General features: G+C 45.0%; 6 protein-coding genes across 6 annotated transcripts; 3 read left to right on the top strand and 3 right to left on the bottom strand.

Moving 5' to 3' along the window:
* Nucleotides 1-323: 323 nt before the first annotated feature.
* GL218_00699 (uncharacterized protein) lies at nt 324-2,666 on the top strand (the record flags this gene model as incomplete). The annotated part of the gene is made up of 3 exons (XM_033577132.1): nt 324-821; nt 873-2,042; nt 2,115-2,666. The coding sequence occupies 3 exons, from the start codon at nt 324-326 to the stop codon at nt 2,664-2,666; spliced, it is 2,220 nt and encodes a 739-aa protein (XP_033442123.1).
* Nucleotides 2,667-3,464: 798 nt separating this feature from the next.
* GL218_00698 (putative phosphoglycerate mutase family protein) lies at nt 3,465-4,340 on the bottom strand (the record flags this gene model as incomplete). Its single annotated transcript, XM_033577131.1, has 1 exon — nt 3,465-4,340. The coding sequence occupies one exon, from the start codon at nt 4,338-4,340 to the stop codon at nt 3,465-3,467; it is 876 nt and encodes a 291-aa protein (XP_033442124.1).
* A 4,361-nt stretch (nt 4,341-8,701) lies between these two features.
* GL218_00697 (Pyrazinamidase/nicotinamidase) lies at nt 8,702-9,591 on the top strand (the record flags this gene model as incomplete). The annotated part of the gene is made up of 3 exons (XM_033577130.1): nt 8,702-8,761; nt 8,821-8,980; nt 9,032-9,591. The coding sequence occupies 3 exons, from the start codon at nt 8,702-8,704 to the stop codon at nt 9,589-9,591; spliced, it is 780 nt and encodes a 259-aa protein (XP_033442131.1).
* Nucleotides 9,592-11,540: 1,949 nt separating this feature from the next.
* GL218_00696 (UPF0061 protein C20G4.05c) lies at nt 11,541-13,466 on the bottom strand (the record flags this gene model as incomplete). The annotated part of the gene is made up of 1 exon (XM_033577129.1): nt 11,541-13,466. One exon carries the CDS (start codon nt 13,464-13,466, stop codon nt 11,541-11,543), a length of 1,926 nt encoding a protein of 641 aa, XP_033442132.1.
* Nucleotides 13,467-14,073: 607 nt separating this feature from the next.
* On the bottom strand, nt 14,074-14,969 carry GL218_00695 (methyltransferase; the record flags this gene model as incomplete). Its single annotated transcript, XM_033577128.1, has 2 exons — nt 14,074-14,865; nt 14,910-14,969. 2 exons carry the CDS (start codon nt 14,967-14,969, stop codon nt 14,074-14,076), a joined length of 852 nt encoding a protein of 283 aa, XP_033442129.1.
* A 2,591-nt stretch (nt 14,970-17,560) lies between these two features.
* On the top strand, nt 17,561-18,610 carry GL218_00694 (NADPH-dependent conjugated polyketone reductase C1; the record flags this gene model as incomplete). The annotated part of the gene is made up of 3 exons (XM_033577127.1): nt 17,561-17,692; nt 17,740-17,848; nt 17,904-18,610. 3 exons carry the CDS (start codon nt 17,561-17,563, stop codon nt 18,608-18,610), a joined length of 948 nt encoding a protein of 315 aa, XP_033442130.1.
* Between the last annotated feature and the right edge of the window lie 115 nt (nt 18,611-18,725).

Genomic DNA, 18,725 nt, shown 5'->3' with positions numbered 1-18,725 from the left:
TGGGAAAATGCAATGCTAATTGAAGTGTTCTTAAGCGATCCATACTAACAGCTACCATGTTACCTTGATGCCATTTTTCATGATTCGATGGTTGCCTATTTACAATTGTATATCTATTCTGTGTAAGTCCCTAATCTATACTTACCAGCTCAATCGGTTCTAGCGTTGACTATACTCCCGCATGACTACTCAGCCGCGGCTGGGCCTCCCTATAATATACCCTCTTCACTAGCCCAAAGGCTTTTCATCTTACGATAGATTCTATACTTTTCTTTTAGCTATCATTCGAGTAAATAAATTTTAGTTAAGACCCCTTCGCTATTATGACCGAAGTACAATTGGATAACGAAGTTGGCCTATGCGACTTCTGCCGCTCAGTCGACTGGGCAGAAGTCACCACTAGCTTCTTCAACCCTCACAAAGCCGCTCTCGAAAATGGGCAGCTGAAAAGTGGCGAGCATAACCTCGGCGCAATCCACACAGCAGCAGAAACCTGTGAGCTATGCAAACTGATTTCAAACGGCTCCCACAACTTAAAGCCCTGGTCGCCCGTCGCGGAATTCCACGACCGCCCAGACAATCTCACCTGCGCGTTCTGGAGCAGCCGGAGCCGTCTCGGGTCCTCTGTGCTAGCAACTAGATTGTCACAGGCAGATTCGCTGCTGGATACGTTTTTTGCGGGTGAGAACCCGGGATACTCTTCTACGAATCTGGTTATACAGAACTTTTTCGACTCGCTTGAGCGACGGGGTATCTTTCTAGATGCGGATAAGGCGAGTGGTGATGGCAAGAGGAGGAATAATAGCTTGAATAGGTTGCTGGTGCTGGTGGGGATTAGCCCGGTTAGATGGACGGCGCAGACGTTCTTGCAGTTGCATCCGTGTTTGTATCCGGTGCCGCGTGTGGATGATTATGTGACGGGGGAGGAGCCGTTTTCGGTGTTTCCGTCGGGGAGGGTTGTGGAGTCGGAGGTTAATGTTGGGTTGCTTAGGAAGTGGTATGAGACATGCCTTGAGAAGCACGGGGAGAAGTGTAGTCTGCCTCCTTGGATTGCGCCGGATACTTCGTGGCCTGAAAAACTCAGGTTGATCGATGTGCGACGCCACTGCTTAGTTGAGGTGTCAGATCCGTGCCCCTATTTCGCGCTCAGTTACGTATGGGGCGACGAACGACGCGGCCCTTTCCAAACAATCCTTTCGAATGTTGAGGAAATGAAAACACCAGGTTTTCTCGGGAGTCAACTCTTACCGAAGACTATCGTAGATGCGATAGAGTTGACTAAGCAGATGGGAGTAGAGTTCATCTGGGTTGATCGGCTATGTATTATCCAGGATTCCGAAGCTGATAAAGTCGTCCAAATCCCTCAGATGGACCTCGTCTACTCGAGGGCAGAATTAACGGTTGTCGCAGCATGTGGCACGGCAACTGATGGGCTTCCTGGAATCAACAGCACAACTCGTAATATTAACCAGCTTACGGCTCGTGTTGCTAAAGATCTAGGCCTAACAGACGTCCTTAACCTCGACCAAGAGTACCAGGATAGCCGATGGAAGACACGGGGTTGGACATTTCAAGAGGGTCTCTGCTCTCGCCGGACTCTCATAATCGCTTCCGATCAAGTATTCTGGAGCTGCGAGACTTCCAAATGCTGCGAGACCATCGCCTTCGAAGCCTTTCCTACCGCCGTCGCCTCTAACGACATCATCTTTTCAGTACTATCCGGTCACAAAATCTTCGGAGAATTTGGGGGTGGTAATAATTTCGCGTACAGCGAGCTAAGCTCGATGATTCAGGGATACTGTAATAGAAAGCTTACCGTACAAGCAGATGTCCTGGACGCGTTTTCAGGGGTACTGAGGAGGGTCGGGGTTAATACGGGACACGAGTTTTACTGGGGTCATTCTGTCTCGACGAGATTTGATGAGGGCTTGGCTTGGAACAATATCGTCTGGTATCGGGATCGCAAGTGGAAGTCGCATGAGCTTCCAGAGCGACGACGGGAATTACATCGTGTGATATCGAGTGATGGGACGGTTCATAGGGTACAGTTCCCTAGTTGGTCTTGGCTCGGTTGGAATCACATATTAGGAGTGAACCGCGCCGCACCACGACAGGTTGTGCTGGAGCCGGAATTAAATATTATGAAGCTTAGTATGGGGGGTAAAGCTGCTCCATTACGTTCACTATCAAACGAAAAAACATTTGAGTCTGCGTCGAAGATCGACATGTGCGGTATCGACAACACGACTTCAGCGGGATGGAAGGGGAACACGACGATTGACCCTAGCTTACTACACCAGGACACCGAAGACGGAGATTTCATGGATTCCGGACGTCTTCTCTTTTGGACGAGCCACGCGGTACTAGTTTTGGAAGAGAACAAGATATATAACGATAAGAAAGAGGAGGTTGGCGAACTGAACCCCTTTCTGCCACACCAAGCACCCAAGCTATCGGGAAAACATTCGTTTATTGTAGTATCGCGAAAGCACAACGATAACAGTCTCAAGATTCTTAAGGCAGAGAGGAAACTCAATGTCTTAGTCGTAGAGTGGGATGACCCTGTTAGGCGTGTTGCTTCGCGGGTTAGTACGGGTGAAATTAATGAAGAGGCTTGGGTTGGGCTTGCGGAGGAACGAGAATGGATATTGGTGACGCTGGCATAGTCTAGGACATAGTCCTCAACTTAAAGCCTGGTATTTTATCGAGTGTAAATGCTCCTACAATCGTCTCCTGGGCTAAAGTAGCAACATCGTAATATCTGAGAATTAAGCGGCCTATATCGTCAATATATTTCTTTCGTAGTAAATAACTGGGGCGGAAGTAAGTATATTTAGAATATGAAAAAAATAAAAAGAGAACTCATCAAGAAGAGTTTATTAAAAAATAATTAGAAGAAAAAAACTAGTGGAGTGAATCCAAGACTCGAACTCGAACTCGAACTCGAACTGGACGCTGCGAGAAAAAAAAGGAGGATTAAAAAAAAAGACAAAAAAATAACCATCCGGAGATACGCAATGACCCAGCAGGTTGCGACTCCCGGAGAAATGCAACGACCCAAGCAGAAGTTTTGAATTCTGGAGAAGCGCAATGACCCAGCGGTAGTCCCATTCCTGGAGAAACGCAGTTTCCCAGCAGGCGGCCTTACCGCTAGACCACGGAGGCTTTGCGGTACTTGTTACTTTTCTGCATTGCTATTCTGTTATAAATGCATCATCACGTAGACGGGAGTCACGCAAGTGGCCTATGCATCGGTACATTGGGTTAGGTACCTAAGGTAGGTATGTACGTTCCTCAAGGGAAAGCACATCATAAATTATTTCTTATCGCATGAGGAGGAAAATATTAACATTGATAGGCCCCTTAAAAACAGACAAATACCCTCTCTCCCTCCATTACGCCTTTGCGCCGGCTATAGAAATACATGATGGGAGCCTCGCTATTGACAGACTAAGACGTGATGTTCAGTTCGACTCGTCCATATCAATCCATCCATCATCGGATATGTCGGGCTCGTCGTCTAATTGTTCAGGTTCTTCATTAGCCTGATGAAGCGACAGTCGTTCTTGAGCTCGAAATATCTCGCCGTAGTCAATCACCCGCCTGGTGGCAATGTTCCTGGGGCTGAAAATAGTGAAAGCATTCATCACGAAGTAGAAAAGGGGCCCGTTCCTCCTTTCGATGCTCTCCCCTGTCTCAACCAGTTCCGGGTCGGAGTGACCAGACCCAAAGATGTCCCTGATCTGATACGACCGGCACTCTGTATTACGCCAACCCGAATTACGGGTTTCGCTCACGCCCCGGAAATCGCCCGTGAGCCAATGCGCGAACTCCCCGTGCGTCACGACCACTATGTGCGCATCGTCTTTCCCGGCCTCGATGGCCGTTCTCGCCAGCATCCGTAGGTATTGCCGTGCGGATCGCGCCCGTGCCTCGACTCTGTCCACCACTGGCGCGTAAGGGGTATTAAAGCCCTTACGATACCAATACTCGTCAAGGTCATCCATGTCCAGGTTATGAACACCACTGTATTGGGAAGAGAGCACGCTCTTCGGGATTCCCGTGCTGCTTGGTGCGGGACTAATCTCCTGTAGATCGGGGAGTAGTTTGACCTTGATGTGGTTATCTACAAGTGGAAGAACCCCAAGGATTGCGGTATCGATGGCACGTCGTAAGGGAGACGACACGATATTGGTAACCTTGGATCCAAACGGAAACGTCTCTCTTAAAAGATGGCATTCCACAACGCCGTCATCAGTCAGTATCGCGTCCCTGATGTGGCCGCCGTGGATATTATGAGATGCCTGCGCATGGCGGATGATGTCGATAGTAGGCGCCATATCGATAATTAGATGTTGGTACTCTTAGTATATTGTTCCCGAGAACACCTAGTAAAAATTATGTATGCCTAACGTTTTAATCGATGATCCAGGTGGGCATTCTCCCGTTTAAATAGTTTTCATAAGAAGACAAGATTTGCCCCAACGCATAGCAACACGGTCATTAGGGAAACTAGATTGCTAGGCATGAAAACTCAACAAGAAACCTCCCGCACGAACGTCCATTCTCAGAGTTGAAGCTTCTTTGTTGGTCATAGCAACAAACTTGGCCCATGTAGTTCAATTCGTCCTATTCGCTAAAATAAATTTATGGGGCAACTAACAAGATTAGTATATGGTTTGTTTATAGAGGTAAATATCTGGCTTCATTCAGGGCGAAATGGTAGGCGTTGTGGAATGATAGGATAATGTGATGTTGTATTGGGAAGATTCTAATATCCCACTTCTAACTAGTTAGTAGAAATCTTATATATGCATTTAAGCGTCGTATCTTCCCACAGCGTCTTACGATTAAATGTATAGTCTTCGGCAGGAACAGTACAAATTAGGTCAATTATGGCGTGACGTGCAAGATATTTAGTAACCCGCCTAGTCCAATTTATGGATAATTCTTTACATTCTCATAAGGAGTGTATACTACTATACAGAATAAGGCTTAAAGGGTACCCGATAAGTACATTATACGTATAACTTCAATCGACTTCCAATGAGGTTTAAATGAGAGTCGTAAAAGTATACAGTTCTGTATAGATACATATAGAAAAACATTGAAACGTAATAGTTTCAGAGACTTACAATATTATACACGAGGGTTATAGTGTTTCGAGGAAATTTGTAACAGCTGTATTGCTAAGTCCTAACTCAAATAAAGTCAAAGAACCCCCCTTACCCTCAATCCATGTATGGCGAACTGTCAGAATATTGGCTTAGACAATCAAACTAAATTATAATCAAGTATCTTTACCAAGAATCCATAAACTAAAACGTCTAAAATCTGCCTGGGCCGAAGCTCAGAGTAGGCATAGATGGTTCGCTTATTTAGCACTTGATGGCGGCGTAAGTTCTAAAGCAATAGTAATAACGTTTGCTTATTACCATTGCTTCGTGGTTACATGACAGTTTATGAAGAATAAATTGTATGTAATACGATACTAATCTGATGCTACTCCAATAGTTATTAGTCCCTAGCCTCCTCATATCTCGTCATCTTAGTCTTGACACTATACCATATCGGCACCACGATCTCTATCTCTAGAGAGGCGGGGAGCGTCTTGAGGTTCTCTAGCAGGTTGGCTTGCCGTACCATCAGGAAGCACCTCGAAGTGTACGCTAGAATGGCTGCCCATAACTCCACTTCTCGTGACGGGGCCTGGTAGTGTCTCTTTCTCACCATTCGAGTACCCCTTTCTCCAACCAGCCCTATTCGTGAAAACTAGGTCTGAGCTTTCCCAACCATCCGTCAAAGGTATGAACGCAGCCCCTCGATTCAGAGGGATGTGATTGAAGCGCCAATCCCAGACGCTTACATATACCGTACGATATGATGAGACCGCTAAGATGGTGCCTATAATGGCGCCTGCGAGAATATCATACCAGTTATGAGAGCCGTCAACTGTCAAGGACCCGCAAATGAGGGCGGCTCCCAGGATCGGACAGTAGACTAGGACAAGCTTCCACATGGAGGGATGGTAGTTTGCAAAGACCTTGAGCTTCGCATTGAGGTATAGGAAAATGTAAACGGCTGCTGCGCAGGAGGTCGTTGAATGGCCGCTTGGGAAGCTTTGCATTGCGTTCCAAAGAGGCCGGCCCTGGCCACTTGTACAAATTTCCGAGGTATACATGTATTTTCTATAGCCAACAGCATTTAAGCCCGTCACATCAACACTTGGGTCGCCAGCGAGACTGGGATCGGGCTGACAGACGTCATAAAAGTTTGGTCTTAGACCGCCGATAAGCCACTTGATCATGACTTGGAATGCAGTTGATGTCTCGAGCGCATATATGCAGCCGATAATAGAATTATTGAGATCCCAAAAGCTCTTGATTCGAATTTGAAAAACAAGAAGGTGAAGAGAGGAATCACAGTTACGAGAACCGTATCTACCCAAGAGGAAACAAACTGAGTGCGATATGGATACGCGAATTCGGGGTAAACGACCTCGCCGGTGTCTTCGCCGGTACGTGCATCGATGACCGTTAAGGGGAAAGTTCGCACTCCAGCAGGGTGAAGAGCAGATACCTACATGATGTTGGAGCGTTATACTTGATACACCAGGGGGCTTGTTACACTTACGCCAAAGGCTACCACGCCAAGAAGAAGCATGGTTACAATGTCGGGCCAAGTAACCCTCAACCACAAGCCAAACGAAGGCCGCTTCTCAATGGAGTACGGTTCAGGTGGCAAATACCACCATCTATTGGGTTTCCTTGTTCTTCTTGAGTTCCGAGCGGGACGATTGCGAGACACTCTTCTGCCTCCCACGTATGGATCCATCGAAAGGAGGCCTAGCCATAGGTTGAGTAGCGAAAGCTAATAGCTTACTGAAGGACTAATTTGGAGGGCTGAGTTGGATAAGACATTTTTTCAATTGTTTCAAATGAGTAGCTGAATCCTCAAGAATGAATACAGGGCCTAGTGGAGTAGCTTTGCGAAGCTGATATCGATAAATTGGCATCGCGACTGACCGAAGTCATTCTTCTTGCAATAACCAACGCCATTACTCTTTCTATAAGAGGAAAATTTGAGCAATATATAGCTTCCTTAGTGAAGGGCTGCTTGGCCTATGTCCTTGTAGAAAGTTAAGTTCCCCCCTATTCATCTTATGATTTTATCCCGATAAGCTCTCTTTAATGCATATTGCCTCCTGTCTAATTACATATTGATTAGCTTTATCTTCAATGTCATAAGAAACAGTGTTTATCTTATATCAGAGACGAGTTTACATAAGAACACTACTAGAATTTATCATATATTTCCATTTTTCGTTGCTCATATCTTCAGAGTTTTGTGTCTCCCTTCATTCTAAATACAGTTGTGGCGAACTGAGTAACTAAACCTGTGTTTCTTAAATGAGTGGATCGTATCGATTTATACACATTCAATCCGCGCTATATCCTCATTCGAATGACACTCTTATCAAAGCCGAACAAGCTGAACTGCAGATCGTATCTGGACCCGCGCATAACCATGGTATCGTAATCTTCAAAGAGCATAGCATTATTCAGCTCTTATCTTAGCAACTCGCTTTCCAGGGTATTTGATTGTGACGGGGTACGGTGGACTATTAGTCCAACTGTGCCAAAATCAAGAAAATCAGTCGCACTATATCTAATAAGGTAATAGTAACATTAGGAGTACAGTATAAGCTCGGCTATTTCTGCTATATACACAATTTATAAGGTAATACATACCTTTTATATGGGGATAACTTTACTAATATACGTTTGAATTACTTGAAATTGGTATTGGTATTTTTATTAAAAAAAGACAAAAATTTCAACCCAGGTCTTATATAACTCGACGTTGAATTCGTAAAGATATTAAAAAATATAAGCATTATTCAATACATTGCAGGCTACTTTCCCTTTCCCCACGAACTAGAAATAATAACCAATAAGATTCAACCTTTACTTTAACCTTAAATATATAAATATACAGGATACAACTTATACACTATAATAACTTCGCGAATATCCTATTTTAAAAATTATAATGGAATCATTTTATAGCTTTAATTAATGCGAAAATAATGATCCAAATTGCATCTTTATATGTCTTTAATCTAGAATATTATATCAATATCAAGTAGGTGTTGTGTCGAGAGGATAACACGTGATACCTTTCAAGACTAACATCTTGAAAAGGCCGCAGATAGGTATTTCAACAATAAGCCAACTATCCAATACGTATCTTATAAACATGCAACTTGAATTATTATTTTCGCATTGATTAGGGCTACAAAATGGTACCAATTATAAATCATGAAATGATATATTCGTAAAGTTATTTGAATATATATCGTATTATATAATAATAATATAAAAATCTTATATTTCAGGTATTTCAGGATACTGTGCACCTAGTGTTGCTTACTAAATTACCCTTTTTGGACAGCTCCCACCCATTTTCTTAATTTTGGCACAGTTGGACTAATAGTCCACCGTACGGGGTAACGATCCGCCGCCAGATTACATAGTTCGATCCCAGCCACTTCTATTCAAACCGATAAGTAAACAATATTAATCGATTCTCATATCTTTAATTGAGGTTTGATTCTTAACCGATATCCAAGGACTTGAACATATTTGTGAAAAGGAGTAATCTTGTATCTCTGTCGAATTATTATTGTCAAATTGTAGAAATGTGGAGTTATAGCATATCTTGTATACTTGCTCTCAGCAGCTTAGGGTATGCAGTTCCAGTGAGTTTTATGATTTTAATTACGGGACCGTCCGTGTTTGCTCAGACCGCAACGTATAGTATTCCAACAAGCTGCATAAGAATACGGCACTCGTCATCATTGATGTACAAAACGATTTCATCAACGGCTCTTTAGCCAATCCACGAGCTCCTGCTATTTTACCTAAAATCTATCAACTCCTGGATAATCATGAGTGGCCCTTCGTTGTCGCTTCTCAGGGTAATATTCATTTTTAACCCGATAGCTGCATCTAGTCTAACAATTGTATAGACTGGCATCCTAAAGGGCATGTCTCGTTCTTTTCAAGCCATCCTGGGAAAGTCTCCGGAGACACTGTGAACGATAGCTTCGTGGATACCCCTACGAAGACCGAAACACAGATGCTATACGCGGACCACTGTGTCCCGGAGACGTGGGGCGCTGAGATAGAGCGTGGCGTTCAGACGCGGCTGCATTTGCTCGAAGGCTACCGCGCCCCCGTCAATTACATTAAAAAGGCGCAAGATCACTCAGTCGACTCATACTCGGCTTTCGCTGATAATCAGTACCACCGCTTCACCACACTACACTCCGAGTTAACCTTGCATAGCATTGAGACTATAATCGTGACGGGACTCTTAACGAGTGCATGCGTCCGCGGTACAAGTATCGATGGAATCAAGCTGGGATACGAAGTCGTGCTCATAGAGGATGCCACTGAATCAATTAGTGATGAGGACAAGGCTGCGGCCATTAAGGAGCTTGAGGGTTGGGGAGTGCAGGTTTTGAATCTAGCAGATTGGGAGGGCGCAAATCCTACTCCAGTAAAATCCAGGACGAGGGAATTGTAATTACAAGATTCTCGTATTACATGCGTGGCTTGTCTTAGCTCGTGGGGTCTGAAGTCCCCATGATAATAAGCGTGTGTCATAACAAAGTAGAAAATACTTTATGAAGAAAAAAAAAGGCCGAGAAAATCACACTTGGTTAGTTGGAAAACATTGGTCTTAGAACCGGATGGTGGGTTGGTGAAAGCCGTGAGTGTATCAAACACGATAGATTAAAAGAATAACTACATATATATCTCCAGATATACCCCGAATTCCTACCTACTTGAACTGCGTGCTAACCTTTTAACCCGAATTCCAATACCTCAAACAAGCAATATATAGTCCTGTTCCTAGAGCCCGTAAATATCCAAGCCAAGCCTCTACCCAAGTTACACAAGCCATAGGATTGTGACTCGTCACAACTCTCCGCCTCTAAGCTGCTTTAAATTTACGGGCGATGACCGTTTCCATATACCCGATAGCCCCTACAATATTAAACACTAGAAACGAAAGCCCGTAGTACTTGACATGTAACATATACAGTCTATTAAAAGTAGCGCGTGACACGGATTGTAAGGCCTCACGCGTAGAGATATACTGCTTGCCCTCGGCTTTCTGTTGATCGAACACCGTGTCTAGCAAGATAATCGGTCGATCTTCCTCGGGGAGGAGGGAAGCTTGTACGCGAGCTAGGACGGCCTCGGCCGGGATAATAGCGATGAATGAATATACCGAGTGGAAAATCAGGAGCAACAAGAGACCGGGCGGTGTAAAGACAAGCATGCTAGTTCCTATCGATCCAATTACCACCTGCTCGAATCCTGTAATGCTACCAAGAATAATAGTAGGGCAGCAGTAGCGCGAAGCACAAGATCGAATCGCGGTAGACGACGCCAGAATGGCTTCGCGCTGGGCTCCGAAATAACAATATGCGTCCATGTCGTGTGGAGCTGCATAGTGAGTAGTGAAGCGATGCCTACAGAAGCTATCCTAGGCATGGATGGGATCAGACCGAGAAGAAATGTAATCGGATAGGTAGCAAGCTGGTAAGCTACGAAGCAGGCAAACCCTCGAAAAAGGGACTTCTTGCCACCAATAGAGAGTAGATGGCGACAGGTAGAACGAAGACTAGAAGTGACTGGTCGCGCTGACATGCCAGGGTATTTGGGGGCCCCAGCTTCTTCATCTGTTATTTCCCCGGGTACTTGAGTATAAGATGCAGGAGCATCAGTTTCGACGGAAGCCAATATTAGGAAGACATTTCCCAGGATATACGAAAACTGCGGCAATTAGTAAGAGAATATTTACATACAATATCATCGGAGTTACGTACTGCATAGAAGAGTATAGCGGCTATGGCGACCTGAATACCTTCAACAACGCTCAATGCACCGAACATTCCTTCGGCAGGCTTCTCGGCACGAGACACTAAGATCTCGAATGACCGTTTAGAGAGGGATATGTCAAGAAAATCTCCCTGAACAATGCGCCGAGCCATAATAGGCCATAAGCCGTGAATAGTATTCATGATGTTGGTCGTTTGAATAAGCAATCTCGAGGGAAATGAACTAATGAATGGACGTTAGATCAGGATGGTCGATCGTAGAAGCTATAAGGCGGGGTTGCTACCTTTTATTGTTTTCGTCATTGGGTGAAAGAGAGAATTGAAAGCTGATGCCTGGTCTAAGACTGTACCGTAAATAGATCTTGTCCGACATGAAAAAGTAAGCGCGCGAGATGTGTCATGCCAGTGGTCCGATCGGAGATGTTAGACCGCAAAAGCCTCTCAGCTCAATGATATTATAATTCATGTGATTGGTGTGATGAGGTTTTGTTTCATCAATACGATATCAGTAACAATGGCTGCATTTAAAGCCAAGATAAATAAGCCCGAGCGAGCAAAAGGATTCACTATTTCTGAGAGGACCTCGTAGGGCGTAGGTTTTGACTTAATATCCGCTGTATCAAAACTATGAGCTGCAGCTACACTGCATTGCCCGACCTAGTCTTGGGACATCGCTTGTCCATCGCGTCTCTTCATCTATATCACCCTTATATTCTTTGCCGTCGATTGTGCGACCGGCCCAGCTCTCCTCAAACGGGTGTAAAGCCATATGCATGATTCTATCTAGAACCTCTCTTTCGTTATTCTTCTCTACTCGCTTAATAACTTCATCAAGGATCCAGCCTCGCGGAATGAAATTTGGGTTGACTTTCTTCATGGCTCGCATTCGCTCCTTATCCTGCTCGTCGGGGACGGTTTGACCATCTCCCCAATCTTCAAGAATACGTTGCCGCCACTTATTCAGCCACTCGCCAACTTGTTTACGGCCCTCGGCTTCTCCACCAGCGCCTGTGACACCGTCGCTGTAAAAGAAAACGCTTGCTCTATTCTGCCGAGCTTCCTCCGTTTCGAGCTCGTCAACTTTGACTAGACTCAAACGACGGAAGAAAAGGTTAAAGTCTAGCTCTAATGATTCCATAGAATCCAAGATGCTACTGAATAGGTCATCAAAGTCACTATCCTTGTAGGTCTTCAATCCAAATCGGGCTGTCATGAGCCTCTTGTACTCGTCGAGGAACACAGCTTTGTACTCCTCGCCGATTTGCATTATGATTTTTTCAGCTCTCTCAATAATACCACTCGCCTCCTCTTCTTTCACACCGTCTTCGACGAACTTTGGGTCGTCTACTTGTGATCCAGCACCAATCGACTCGCCTAGCGCTTCCCCTAGGCGTACCAGGTTCCACCATATGATGCTTGGCTGATTGCGGTAGCTATACCGCAGCATATAGTCATCGTGATTAGGAGTGTAATTGGGATCGAAATTATCCATAAATGCAAAAGGGCCAAAGTCAATACTCAACCCAAAAAGGGAAGTATTGTCCGTATTCAGTACGCCATTCATAAACCCATAAGCTTGCCACTTAGCAACGGTAAGTGCATTGCGTCGCACAATTTCTCGGTACAAACGCGTGAACCGGTTCTCTGCAGATTCAGGTGGCCCCTCGATCGTATCCGCTGAAATGTTGCGCTTAGGAGCGGCCGACTCCTTTGGCTTATCAGGGTCTTCAAGGCGGCCGGGTAATGTCTCCCAGCCACCGAATACATCCTCAGCGACATATGTAGCAAGCTTACGAATGAGATCTCTGTCACCCCGTGCCCTCAAGATATCGAAGTTACCGATTCGCAGCCAGGACTGCGCAAACCGTGCTACGATGGCGCCGGGTTCAGTCGTTTCCCGCCGTACCTTAACCTCCGGAAGCAGCGTTAAACTGAGAGCCCTCGTGGTCGGGATACCAAGCGCATTCAGCGCCTCGCTAACAACAAACTCGCGAATGCTACTCCGGAGAACAGCTTTCCCGTCTGCAAAGCGGCTATACGGCGTCATCCCTGCGCCTTTCAATTGTAATTCGTAACGTACACCCGTATTCGGATTTGTCGTCTCGAATAGCGATATAGCACGCCCGTCACCGAGCTGGCTAGCCCACTGACCAAATTGAAAGCCACCGTAACATTGCGCCCAAGGGTAACCTTCCTCAAGCTTTTCCTCATCCCATCCCTGCAGTTTGTTACCCGCAACCGTTTGCACGAAATCCTCGGTCTTCTCATCGCCTTCTTTGATACCAAGATCGCGCATGGCCGCTGGACTAACTGCTAGAAGCTCAGGTCGCTCGACAGTCTGGGGGCGTACCCATGTAAACAGAGCGTCGCGGACCTGCCGGGGAACGATCTGATCGCGGGGTGTCTTGTGCGAATCGGCCGGTGTCGGGAACAGGGAGTCAGGAGGAAGCTTAGATGTGAAGGTCCACGACTTTGGTATCTCGTTTATAGACGACGCCGTGGAATTTACCGTGTGAGTTGTAGCGCCATTGGTTGAGAATTGGGACGCCATCTGCGCCAATCGTAAGTGTGGTAGACTTCGATGAATAATGCGATGGAAAAGCATATGAACGGCTTCTCCAGGCCAAAAGGAATTATGATTTAGGAGGTATATAGAGAGAAAAAGTGGCGATTAAGGATTCGAGGAGAAACGAAAATGCCATTTAAACCCGTGTAGAAGGGTAAAAGGTTAATGAAGCAGAAATGCTGTAACTTAGTACATTTAACTTAGTATATTGATGAACGAATAATGTGGCGATCTGAGGCATTACGTCAATTCCTGTAGCCGAATTAAGCACCGTTACATCGAAGAGCCTCGTTATAAACGGCATATGCAGCTACCTTATTACTTTCCCCACTATATCAAAAAATTTATATACATAAACCTCCTTATTCCTTTCATCATCACACGATACGTAATTCGGAACTCACTAGGTTACAGTTAATCAACTCTGTTCTTTTACGAAATAATACACAAGTTATAGTTTTCACTCAAGCTAGTTATTAAGGCACATTGAAATCTCATGTAGCTCTCTTCGGACTATCTAAAATATGACTGACTTATTTACCTAGGTAACTATCCATTCGTGACCATGTCGCTGCGATCTGATACCATCTTACTATAGTGGCTTTCGACCACATATCACGTAAATATCATATCTAATATAGCTTCCTGACATGACCTCATCCAATGCTTTCTTCTCCAAGAGATCAATCTCCTGGAACGTCATTGCACTTGGAGCTCCTCGCTTGGTCATCAGACGTGCCCATTTGAACGGGGCCTGCATTCCATTTATAGTAGATTTCGTCCTTGTCTCAGACACCCTGTCTGAGCTAATAATGTCTTTTATAACTGGACTCAAACCCGCTGCTTGCATGTGTCCAGGGAGTGTATTCCACCCGTACGAGAAACTGTGCCGAAGTGCATTGACAAATGCCCGTCCCATAAAACGAAGAGTTTCAACTTGCGAATCAACACCTCCGCGTAGGTGCTTGAGTCCTATAAAATCACATTCCTCCCATTGCAAGAACCCTCCCGGCTTCAGCATCCGTGTAATGTTTTCGACTGCAGGAGCCCAGTCGTTCTGTGACATGCCCGCTACAAGCATGCGCACATGAACTACGTCAAACTTTCCATGTAACTCCTCTGGGGCTGGTTGCTTGATGTTTAACACAGCTAACGCTAGATTTGGCGGTAGTTCATTCTTTAGGGGAAAGAGGGCCGGGGATATATCGAAGCCTTCGAGTGTGGCGTTAGGGTATAGTTCCCGTGCGCGAAATAGGAATCTACCCGTTCCTGTCGCTATATCTGCAATACACGGGTTTGCTGGGAGAGTAGTGACAACAGAGGGGTGAAGAAGATAGCCAATATTCTCAGTCACTATGTCAAACTGGTCATTAAGTCTACCATACTAAAATATTAGAACGAGTATGCGGCAATTTTTCTAGATCCTACTACATGCCTCTGCGTCTCGCTTTCATGGCGACTCATGTTTTCTGCGTAACTGTCGGCCATGGCGAGGTAGTTGGGAGTTTAGACGAGATGGTTTAGGGGAAACCTAAAAGCAATACTAGAGGTTTTTTTTAACAAGCAAAGGCAAAGGCAAAGGCAAAGGAAGGATATGGATATTTCAATCCTGAATCCAGTACGCGTGGTTTACGCCTTCCGCGCCTCCTTCATGCCCCTTACTCAAAGGGTTAGAACATTACGCAATCACGAGAATCTTGGGGCTTGAAGCCAAAGAAGGCGTCGATTCCCTTATCTCGTGCTCTACACGCTACTTGGTATATTGTCAGGGTATAAGTGGGTAAGGAGGCCTACAGGAGTCTATCTACTATATAAGGGCGCGTAGCGCCCTCGAAAGAGAGTATAAGCCAGGCGTTACTAGTTCAATATATCATCCTTTTGGTCTACCTATCCTAGATATTCACTCTGTGTATGACATCAATCACCTGGGTATAAACCCCCTGACATATATCGAGATTATATCACTTTAATCTACTTGTTTATACGCGTAGTTAAGGAGCACGAAACTATTAACTATGAACTAGTTTAATCTAACTAATTGTACGCAGATTAGGATCCTTTCATGGAAATTCGAGGCTAGTTTCCCCTTCTCTCGAATTCTCTATTGATTTCTTTGGTTCGAATCTCCCTTGACTAATGAGATTTACTGGCTAACCCTTGGCGCGCACGGTAGCACTTATTTATGTTGCCGCTGGCATATACTGGGAGATATGGTCGAGCGAGACATCGACAGAATATGTTCCTAATCAATATGTTAAAGAAGAGATAATCGACGACACTAATCTAAAGACCATACTGTCACGTATCCTTAAAATTATCCTTTACATTGCGCGAGAGCTTTGGCAACAGTCTATAAGTAACCTCAAAAGTATTGTTAAGATTTTTTTATATTATGGAAATTGTCTATAATCTAAGTGAGTTTCTCTCAAAATATACTATATTTTAACATATGGAGGCAATATTGTTGTCTCTTCGAATGCAAAATTAACGTTAAAGACTAAGACTGGCATGACAGCAGAATTTGGAGTGAGTATCTTGCATAGCACCCAATGAGGATGATACGAAGATATGGAAGGTCAAATAATGTATTCTTTTTTGTATCATTGATATAATACACCTGTACTGTCAAACCAAGTACCTAATGTAAGTAGTGTCATAAGGTGGAGCAAGAAGCAAGGAAACGACTTTATTGTTCCGTGAGGGACTCAGCTAGCTACGGGAGCGTATAACTATTGATACTGAAAGTGTACTTTGTTGTAAATGTCTCAGCTAGAATCCTGTTAGTAACCTAATCACGCACATGTGCTGTAGGTTGTATATTTGCGAGTAAGTACTGCCTATTATCTATATTCAATATAGATTTGCAATATTTAGTGGTAGTATTTAAGGGGTTCATTTTCTACATTCAATAAGTAAAGTCACTGTCTAGAGACTTCCTAGAGACTAGTTGTAGAGATGCGAGCAAGAGGTGAGAGCACAACTCTTGTTTTTGGGATAAGATCACTCTGCTAAAATGTAGGTAAGTTTCATTTACTGGGAATATTTCTACGCCTGTTGAAGCGGCTAATCTGGACCTCCTACTATGCTTCTTCCGGGTACTTTCTATCGATACCCCTACTGTGATTCTTATTCAAGTAATAACAAGAAGGCTCGCATGGAGGCAACTGACCATCCTGTGGCAAATTACCTAAGGGATAAAAGTCAACGAATGCTTAGACTTATCAACTCAATCTATTGTGTAGATTATGTAGGTTGTGCACCCTCCAGTCTTTTACTAGTGCTGATAATTTATGAAATCTAATAGCGTATCAAGACAATATACTAAACTGCATATCAATATATGTTGATGCAATTTTCAAGTCATCTCCATAGAAATAAAGCGCTACCAAGTTTTGCAATGCATACACGTATGTATTTCAATTGCCAATGAGTCTCTTTTTAGGGCTCCTGCGCTTTGTTGGCAACTAATAGAACCTGCAGTAGCGTGTACAACAAGTCTTGTTGGAGGGAACTGAATAGTCTAGCCCTAGACTAAACAGCGCTGAGGTGCATCATTGGCGAGTTTCAATCTTTAGTTCCGGTTGACTTTTCCATGGTTCTGAGGGGATAGGCTAACATTGGTTAGCCAATAGATGGTGTAGATTCTATACGCAGACGTTGTGTTAGCCTTATTATTTTTACGACGTCCCAGAGTGGAATCAGCTACAGCCTTAGATGCCCAATAAATGGCATTTGGGCATACAATTCGCTGGCAACATCCAACAATGGTACAATCAGAACTCAACCTCGTTCTTACGTGTCTGGCCCCTACCATCGTTCAAATAGGATGCAACTGTTAATTCCGCTGCAGGGTCTGCTCCACTCATTACGACGCTGTGATGGAGACTCATCCCATTATGTTCATACACAACAGCCGATCTGACTTAGCCACTCACTGATTATACGAATATCAACAATTTTATCAACACTGTAGGTGTAGCTAACGAAGATCCATTCTCTATAAATGGCTTCATGACCGCCCGCCAAAATGTCGAATGATCATTCCAACTTTACACTTTATCTGGTATTGTAGGATCACAATGTATACACAAATCGATTCCAACGACGCAAGATTCCGATCCGATGCCTCTGGCGTCGGATCGAAGCAAGCTCCCTCTTCTGATTCGGCTATCCCGACCCTGAAATTGAATGATGGGAATGAGATGCCTATGGTAAGTTTCAAATTCAGATACCCCTAGACTCATACTTGGGGATGTAGGTTGCATATGGCCTCGGTATGGCCTTCAGCCAAGGCGACACGGAGAACATTGTGAACTCCGCACTCAGGGGAATCAGAAGCGGTTTCCACCATCTAGATGCCGCAGAAGGTGAGGCAGCATGAACTACCCCTATTAGGAACAATTTTCTAACAAAAATTTGTAGCATACGGCAATGAGAAGGGACTCGGCATAGCCATCAGGAATTCCGGAGTACCGCGCTCGCAACTCTTCATTACCACCAAGGTGTGGACAGTAGCGACGACCGTAAAAGCGGCTTTCGAGGCTTCGCTTGAACGACTCGGTGTCGATTACGTAGACTTATACCTGGTGGGTTGGCCGCAGATTGCCGATACTCCCGATCGTCTGCAGCAGATCTGGGCCGAGGTAGAAGCCATCCGGGAGAGCGGCAAGGCACGATCCATCGGCGTCTCCAACTTCCTGCAAGACCACTTGCAGACGATCCTGAAGACAGCTAAGGTTAAGCCTGCCGTCAACCAGATTGAGTACCACCCGTACCTACAGCACGGAAACCTCATCGACTTCCAACGCCAGAACAACATCGCAACTGCGGCGTACTCGCCGCTTACAGCGCTTACGAAGGCGCGCCCCGGTCCCGTTGACGGTATCTACGCTTCGCTTGCCAGGAAGTACGGCGTCTCAGAGGCGGAAATCGCACTTCGGTGGGCCATAGACCAGGGCATTGCGGTCGTTACGACCAGCGGCAGCGAAGAGCGCCTGTATAGCTTAAGAAGGAAGCTACCCACATTCAAGCTCACGGCTAGCGAGACCGCGGAGATCACAGAACTCGGAAAGAGGAAACACTTCCGAGGGTTCTTCAACGATATCTTTGCCCCCGAAGATAGGCGTTAAGTCTTGGGGCATATCTGGTTAGAGGGTTTTTGATTTCGATAAGTAAAAATGTGCCTCCGTAGCACAACATTAAGGCGTCTAGTAAATTTGAGGTTCGGATGGGGGGTTTTGATAT

This window comes from Daldinia childiae (assembly GCF_008694065.1).
Source record: "Daldinia childiae strain JS-1345 chromosome Unknown Scaffold1, whole genome shotgun sequence".
Classification (NCBI taxonomy): domain Eukaryota; kingdom Fungi; phylum Ascomycota; class Sordariomycetes; order Xylariales; family Hypoxylaceae; genus Daldinia; species Daldinia childiae.
Note: the sequence above shows the minus strand (reverse complement) of the source record. Positions and strands in the feature narration are given on the sequence as shown.